At 39.4% G+C, this 8,760-nt stretch overlaps 1 protein-coding gene and 1 long non-coding RNA gene across 2 annotated transcripts; one reads left to right on the top strand and one right to left on the bottom strand.

Moving 5' to 3' along the window:
- Nucleotides 1-266: 266 nt before the first annotated feature.
- LOC129371682 (keratin, type II cytoskeletal 8-like) lies at nt 267-8,544 on the bottom strand. The gene is made up of 8 exons (XM_055048400.1): nt 8,081-8,544; nt 3,420-3,628; nt 3,271-3,331; nt 3,049-3,144; nt 2,076-2,240; nt 1,861-1,986; nt 1,503-1,767; nt 267-1,430 (listed from the first exon to the last, which is right to left on the bottom strand). The coding sequence occupies exons 1-8, from the start codon at nt 8,462-8,464 to the stop codon at nt 1,234-1,236; spliced, it is 1,503 nt and encodes a 500-aa protein (XP_054904375.1). The 5' UTR covers nt 8,465-8,544; the 3' UTR covers nt 267-1,233.
- LOC129371683 (uncharacterized) lies at nt 4,021-5,144 on the top strand. The gene is made up of 4 exons (XR_008607185.1): nt 4,021-4,220; nt 4,366-4,437; nt 4,527-4,589; nt 4,822-5,144. It is a non-coding gene; the product is annotated as an uncharacterized LOC129371683 (long non-coding RNA).
- Nucleotides 8,545-8,760: the final 216 nt, after the last annotated feature.

The raw sequence follows: 8,760 nt of genomic DNA on the forward strand, positions 1-8,760 counted from the left end.
CAAAAATGTCATTTAAAGATAACTATGTAATCTCAATTTAAAAAAAAGATTTATGTTCCTTTCCCTGGAGTCAGTTGGAGCCGTTCATTTCAAAACATTACAATCCTCAGTTTGTCATGATGGTGAATCTCATTCAATCTGCAAATAAGTTCTCAGGTTTCTTCAAACTAATTTGTACAAAAGAACATTTCTCCCATGCATATTTCCTAAAATGAATATTGTTCCACTTTTAGTTGTCTTCTGAAATAAAAGCAGATTTATTTCCATTTAGTTTAATTAGCTTGGCTTTATTCGGTTTATTGCAAAAACATCGTCTCAGAACAACATTATTTTCCACAGCAGCCTCTTAATTACAGTGGTCACAGTGTTGAGCTTTCAGTATAAAACTACCACAGAGGCAGAGAAAATCATGACATACAGGCACAGTTAAGGCCAAATATATTCATACCCCAGGCAGAAGTTTTTCATCCTAACTGGAATATGGTAAATAATGTGAAGGGAGCTAAAGATTAGGGGAAAGACCTGGAGACCTGGAATCATGACTTAAAATATCACTGGAAAAACAACACCCCGCACTTTTGGTCTAATTTCTAGTGCAAATGTCTTACTACATTTAAGATAAAACTAACTCATAGTTAACTTTTCAACAAGATATAAAAACTTTTTACAGTCAATCATTCTTTGATGTTTTTTTAAAAAAATTACCAGTTCCTCTAGCAGATTATTTCACCTATAACGAGACTTTTTTTTAAATAAATGTTTCCCATAAAAGCTAGTAGTTTTTCACAAAATTAAGAATTTATTTACTTTAAACAAGCCCCTATGTCTTGCTGAAAAGTTACATATGAGTCAGTTTTGACTTATTCCAATTGCACTAAGATATTTGCACCAGAAACTAGACCAAAAAAAAACGTTTTTGTGTTTTTGCATTGAAATTGTCAGCCTGCTGGTGGAAACAAGCAGGCAGAAGCCGCAACTTAAAGGAAGGATTTTATTGTTGCGATGGCAATAAAGATTTCCCATTATTGCAGATGGAATAAATAATACTCAACAAGATTTTTTTTTCAATTACTCTGGTTTTGGAAAATAATTTTTTCAAAACCAATTCTACTTTTACGTTTTGTTACTTTTGGAGCGATGTCTGTCTCATTCCCTATCAAAAAAAAAACTCAATTTAAGCCTGCCAGGGGTATGAACCATTTTGGCTGTAACTGCACCTCTAATCTAGGCAGCTCATTTCTCAATGATATTGGTGGACTCAGACACCAGTTTGCCGTCACTGGTCTCAATGCTTTTGACAATGACATTTTTCTTGGTGGTGGTGCTGTAGCCGCCAGCAGAGCTGCTGCTGTAGCCTCCGCTGGAGTAGCTGCCATATCCGCTGGAGTAGCTGCCACTCATGCTGTCCATGGGGACACCGCTGTAACTTGCTGTTGAGCATCAAATCAGGCATTAGCAAAGGAGGCAGAACGTAAACTTCCGGTCGGTTTCAGACAACTTACTGCTCTGTTTGGAGATGCTGATGGCCTGGATGCCACTTGCCAGTCTGTCCTCCTCTCCCTCCAGCAGCTTCCTGTAGGTGGCGATCTCGATGTCCAAAGCCAGCTTGACGTTCATCAGGTCCTGGTACTCTCTGATCTGGCGGGCCATGTCCTGCTTGGCTCTCTGCAGTGCCTGCTCCATCTCCTTGATGCGGGCCTGGGATTCCTTCACTGCCATCTCACCGCGCTCCTCAGCCTCTGCAATCTGTGCCTCCAGGTTGGTGCACTAACAAGAAATTAATTAAATAACAAAGTCATTGCAACAGTTTTGGGTGTAACAGTACAAATATTGAGATGGGATCTCCTGTACACTCTATACCTGTCCCTTGATGGCATCGATTTCTGCTGTGAGTCTCTGGATCATGCGGGTGAGTTCGGCAATCTCCGTTTTGGTAGCTCGCAAGTCGTCTCCGTATCTGTTGGCAGAGGTTTGCATCTCTTCGTACTAAATGAGGGTCAAAGGAAAGAAGGTCTTATAACTGCAGCTCCGGCTTAATCTGTGAAGCAACAAATACTTTTTGAGTTATTGAGTACCTTGGTCTTGTACCATGTCTCTGCCTCAGCACGGGTGCGGTTGGCGATATCCTCGTACTGCGCCTTGACCTCAGCCACCACAGCATCCATATCCAGGCTGCGCCTGTTGTCCATCTCCACAATAACTGAGGTGTTCTTGATCTGGCTCTGGAGCTCACGCAGTTCCTGAGGAAATTTGACCAATAGGCAAAGCCTGTCTTCAGCTCCAGGTGTTTAGCTATGCCTTCACTTTAGTTTGCAATAATGGTAAATGTAAAGGATTATTGTGTAGATTAAAGGCAAAACTGTCAGAATCAGTGGCATGGCTTTGGAACGTTAAACAATCAAAAGATATTCAAGGCTGTGACAATCTTGTGTCTTGAAGATCTTGTGCAGCAACTAGGTCACAGGTAGAAGCAGTGATGGGCACTGCTAGCTAAAACATTAGGTGTGATAAGCACAAATAATAAACATTAATTCCACTAAACCTAAAGCACAGCATCAAGGTGGTATTTAGCAAAAGCTAAAGCCAATGCACTAAAATTGCCTAATTTAAAATCATCTCTGAGCTTGAAAGGCTACAATTTACAGCACCAACTTAACATTATGATCTACATTCTTTTTCCCATGTCTTCTCTATTGCCTGTGTTGTTTGAAATAAGGCTACAGGGAGAAGAAAAAGGGAGAACATGAGGAGATGAAAGCTAAATCTTGCTAGTATCCACACATGGAACCGGTTTCCTTTAAAATCTATTAATTATTTGTAATTTAAATAACTTTGAGCACATTTTGCAAGGATGTCCATCAAAGACTTGTCAGAGATGGCATATGACCCGGGTCAGCCAAAAACAAACTTCAACCAGCAAAGGAGAAATATGATACAAATATCAAATAAATGCAATGACAGAAATTACAAAAACAAAATGGATGCTGAAGGGATTGAAGGTGAAAAAATCCACAAAATAAACACAAGCTGGAAAAGTTGGAGCTGTACCTCCTCGTAGATGGACCTGAGGAAGTTGAGCTCATCCGTCAGACTGTCCAGCTTTGCCTCCAGCTCAACCTTGCTCATGTAGGCCTCATCTACATCCTGGAAGAAATGTGCTCTTCAGAAGGTGATATCAAAAAAATAAATTGACTTACTTCTGCTTCTGATGAGAAGGTAAACACCAAATAATGGCAGTTAACAAGTGAACTTTAAATGTCCAGCCTCTACCTTCTTGACGAGGACAAACTCGTTCTCACACTCCGTGCGCTTGTTGAGTTCCACTTCATACCTGAGAAGGAAAAAAATGTTCAGAAGTGATTTTGAATATTCAGAAAGGTTTTGTCTCTAACATCCTGATGGACACAGCAGCTCTTCACTTGTTCTTGAAGTCCTCCACCAGGCCCTGCATGTTGTGCAGCTCTCCCTCCAGTTTGATCTTGTCGTTGCCGAGCCCGTCCAGCTGTTTGCGCAGGTTGGCGATGTAGGCCTCGAACATCGCGCTGATGTTGGAGTGGATGGTCGTCTGTTCCTGGAGCAGGCTCCATTTGGTCTCCAGCATTTTGTTCTGCTGCTCCAGGAAACGGACCTAATTACAAGACAGACATAAAGAAAAGAAAAAAAATCAAATGTTAGGTAATTTAATTAATTTCCTACAAGATCGTGCAAATAAAGTTAACATGATTCAATTTCTTTGTCTTGTATTGAATATTTTCCCATGAGTTAAAAATCTAGCAAAACCTTTTAAAATGATGTTTAAGGTAAACAGGTTTTTCAATAGATCTAGACAAATTAACTTCATGACAAAAAAAGCAAAAACAGAAGGAATCTCTAAGATGGCTAATATTTTCCACACTCTTGCTCATTTGTAGACTCAATTGACGAAGCTATTGTCTTGTCAGTGACATACTGTTGGAACATTATAGTAGCTGTCTTTAATCCCAGGTTGGACCTCAGTGTTTAGTTTGACCTGTGTGTAACCCACATAAAGTGGGGATAGCCTTTTGGGAAATAGAGATTGGGTAGGCGGGGTAGTCTGCCTGGCCAATGGGAAGTTTGATTCCCATGAATGTTTAGACCAATCAGAGAGCGGAATGCCACAGAGGCTCCACCTTCTTTCCCGTGTTGGCAGCATTGATTGTGAGCGGGAGATCCGACCCTGATCAGACAGCTGAGCCAGAGTGAGAGTCTTTTGGTTTCTTTCTAATATCATTTATTGACTTTGAAGGAATTTTTTCTTGTAAATAGTTATTGTTTAAATCCAACTTATAAGTTAGAAAGAGTGATAAGTTTCAGAAAACTGAACTTCAGTTTTTCTGCTGTTAGAACCACTAAGATCAGTTGGAACTGTTGCACTTTCTGGCAGTTGATTGGCAGTTGTTTTCAGTTCAACTGAAGGTAAAGCCTGTATAATAATGTATTTTTATTTTACTTAATTCATTTTCTTTAAGTTAAAACTTAAAAAATATGCATTTTACACTGTCTAGTGCCCTCCGTGTCTGGAATGAGAGTCCCTGTCTAGTTGTTTTGAACGTGCCGCACTGAGATCGGTGAGCATATTTTGTACCTTTCATTTGGTTTTTGTTCTTTCATCTTGTTGTCAAATAATGATCTTTATTTGACCTACTTAGTTATTAAAACGTGAACCTTTGCTGAGTTTGTGTAAAATGTAATGTTTTATTATTGTTCTTGGAAAAGGATTTTTCAAACAGTTATGAAACATAATAAGCTAGAATGGTTTAATAATAATTCTATGTTTCTGCTGGTCTTGTCTGTTGACAGATCAGGGTTTTTTTGTTGTTGTGTTGTTTTTGTTTTTTTTGCTTTTTCTTCTCTTCTCCTGGATTGTTCCTGGAGTGGATTCCCCTACTGACTTTGATGAGAGCCTTCCCACCTGGACTTAGAAAGATCTGGATTTCCTCCCATGTTGAGTGAGACCTGAACCAGGATTTAATTTGATTCATTTGTCATCTAAAAGAGATTAGAGCGCAAACTACCAGAGTGCACCCAATAGATTTAAATTTGATATTTAGCACTTGGCCAAGTATTGTTGTTTTATTTCATGTATTTTATTGTGTGTAATTTTATTTTCTTAATTGTATGTCTTGTCCACTTGTGAGTTTATGATTCATGTTACTAAAGCTAATTGTTTTTTAAATTCACTCAACTGTGTATGTGTGTCATTTAAACACCCATCGTGCTCCGACAGCCAAACCTATTGGCCCATCTACCTAAAACATATTGTACCCTTCTCAACTGTGTTACATGTGGAAAACCCAATGGGTTCAATAATCTGTTTCTGTCAAGGAAAGCAGATGGGAGAGACTTCTGAGTATTAATATTGGGAGATGAGTAGGTGCAATAAAAATGAAATGCTGTGTCATTATGAAGTTCAGCATGTTATTGTTTAGGCACATCATCAGTAAATGATTAATCTAAAATGTCTATTCGGTGTCTGTGATTTAAAAAAAATCTGATTAGAATGTTTTTGGTTATTAAGAGTGTAGCACCATTAAAATGGAAAATGAGTGAGATTGACTAATTGTCATTTGATTGTATTTAAACTGGAACTGACAGGTCAAATGCAAAAAATAATATTATACTTACTGTTCATCAAAGGCATCAAAAGTGCATTTAATTAACAGTATCATGTTCTTTTGCACCTTTTATTTTGGGAAGAATCAAATCATAGAGGGGAATGTCTGCTTTGATGCTGAAACTATGAGAATCTTTCAATCCATTCATTTATTACAAGACAGGAAAAAATGCCACCTCACATCAAACGTATCTTTTAAAAGGGTTGTAGCCTAATCTCCTTTTTTATAACAGGTAGTTTAAAAAGGCAGTGATGAAGAGAAACAGCCACTTAATCCTTCTCCTGCATAGCTTCCTCTTTTTCAGCAGGGATGGACACAAAAAAAGGTGTGGCAAAGTTTTGTCTCCTGAGTGCAGAAAGGTAAATATGTAACTGCATATTATAGGTTTTGATAAGAGAAGATCAGAAAGACAGCTGAGGCAACTCAAAGGCAACTGAAAGTTTCAGGTGATGTTTTTACTGCACAACTAGTTTGCATACTTGTATGTAGTAAAAGAGTAATGGTGAGAGCAGGTGTGACTCAGAGACGCTGCATTTTGAGATTAAAAATTTAACGAGTTACTATAATGCTGAGTTGAACTTGAGAAAATGCAGACAATAAAGTGAGTCAGACAGATAACACAATCTTTGGGTGAAATTTATGTCCCGTTATCTTTGTCTAATCATTGTTCTGGGTGGAGGAGAGTTGATACCTTGCCACCAAGCGGCCATTGATCAGGACATAAAACCAGTCGGCGTTCTTTAAATATTAACTCTGCACCAGTGACATCTCAGAGGATTTTGTCCAGTTAAATTAGATGAACAACTTGAACTTGTCACCCTTTAACCAATCGAGAACCAATCGAGAACCAATCGAGAACCAATCGAGTTGCGACTCGGTGGACCTCAAGGATGGAAGTCAGCACCCGCCTAGCTCCAAATAAGGTCGAGTATTCCTATCTTAAATGTTGTCAAAGGAGAACAGCATTTAGATTGTGAATCTGACTCATGTAGATCCCACTGTAAGTTGCTGCTAATGGCTCTTTCAGTATGATCTCCACATCAGGTTTGAAACAGACACTGTTAGAAACTAACATATTCAAAACACTGCACCTTTCTGCATCATTGTGTAACCAGATTGTCTACAGTTTTGTTTCTATGTCAAAGTTTGCCTAAAACTTTGTCCATCAAAATAACATGGTTTCACAAAGACTCAATTAAAATCACAAGAATAAGTTTGTTCATGTGTCATGAAAATCATCCTGCAACTACTTCCTGTTGTCTTCTTCTTCATGGTCTGTGCCATCAGTAACATGTAATTGTTGATCTCTTGATTTGTACGATGCGAAAAAAGTGTTTCCATCGCAGTTTTGTGAAATAAACCTATTTCAATATAGCCAAAACTTTTTATTGAAAAAAAAAAACAAGTCACAGAAAGATAACTAAAGAAATTCCAGTTTTCCAAGAACCTCAACTGATGACACCTGATCATAACACACTGGGCTATTCAGTCGTTATCAAGACTGTACAAAAGCGTAGGTGTAGATCCTCTAGATATTTTAAATGACTTTAATGCGAGGATGGGTTCTAGGACAGCAATCTGGGCCAAACTGTCTGGAATGATTCAGGTATCTAAATCTACCAGCTATGCAATCAACCATGGATAGTTGTTCTATCCCAGAACATTGCTTATTTGAGCTTCTCCTTGAATGTGAGGTCACAGCTGGGTCCAGTCCCATCAAGAGAACATGATGGATACAAGAAAGCTAGACCATGAAAGGACCTCCAATTGGACAAATGTCGAAGAAGTAGAGAAATGGATATGCACTAGACCCAGTTCTGTACAGCCATTGTCTCAAACAAATGACTAGAAACGTCACCAAACAAAAACAGTTCATCAGAATCAGTGGAAGGTATGTTTGCAACTTTTCAATAAAATGTCCAAAGCCAGAGATGTCACATTGTTGTTTGGTATTTGTAAACTGGATCAGTACCGGAAGTCAGATCTGACACTTCTGAGCTGTTATAGAATAGGGTGGAGCTGTATAATCGCTTTCAATGTTTTACTGTGGCAAAGATAAGCAATGGGAGTGATTTTGTGTGTGTTAGATCGTTGCCTAGTACTAATGCAGTGAAACATCCACTTTAGAGTGAGTGGAAAAGACTAGGGCTAAGGTGTGTCTTAAGATTAGGATAAAGTTCAGGACAAATCGAGTTACCAAAATGAATGGAAGTCGAAACAATGTCCTGATACGTGTAGAGATACAAACTAATATTTGTGTGTTTGCAATAGGAGGAAGTGATGATCATTCATTCAAGAAGAACTTACACAACTGGAAATAAATCCAATGTGATGGACATGAGATTCTCAGTCCAGTGTTGCATAACATCAAGACTGTAAAACAGCCTTTACAATCTGTAACTCAATCTTGGACTATACTGCAGCAATTCCTGACAATTTCTTACCTTGTCAATGAAGGAGGCAAAGCGGTTGTTGAGGCCCTTGATCTGGTCTTTCTCTTTGGTGCGGACGACTTGGATTGTGGGGTCAATCTCGAGGTTCAGAGGGGCCAGAAGACTCTTGTTCACGCTGACGGCAGTGATGGGGGCCATGCCCCCTCCAAAGCCCATACCCAAGCCTCCTGCACCGCCCATGCTGGAGCTGACACTGTACGCAGAGCTGCTGGTCATACCTGCACCTCCAAAGCCTGCTCCTCCGTAGCCTGCTCCTCCGTAGGATTTGTAGGACCTCCGGGAGCTGAAGCCTCCAGCAGGTCCAGCGTAGGAGCTGCTGCTGAAGTTTCCAGGAGAAGAGCTCCTCAAGGAAGTAGATTTGACCCTGAAAGACATTACGCAGGCTAATTTTTTAAGAAAGAAAATGGAATTAGGATGTCAGGCAGGCAGACCAGTCAAGGGCAAAGACCAAAGTGGGACAGACAGAGGGAACTCTATGGTGTCGTTTATAAGCCTTCCTCTGCTGAGGGAGGGGACCTAAACATACCTTTGGACCTCTGGGTTTACTATTCAGTCATTATAATCACCTCCTCTTTTTATAGACGTCTATGACTGATACAGAAATCCATCTGAGAAAATAGATTTCTATAGATTTCTGCACTTTTTTTCTCTCTGTCTCTCTATTTGGATCC

The sequence above is a fragment of the Poeciliopsis prolifica genome, unplaced genomic scaffold (genome assembly GCF_027474105.1).
Source record: "Poeciliopsis prolifica strain line A6 unplaced genomic scaffold, Auburn_PproV2 SCAFFOLD027, whole genome shotgun sequence".
Taxonomy (NCBI): Eukaryota; Metazoa; Chordata; class Actinopteri; order Cyprinodontiformes; family Poeciliidae; genus Poeciliopsis; species Poeciliopsis prolifica.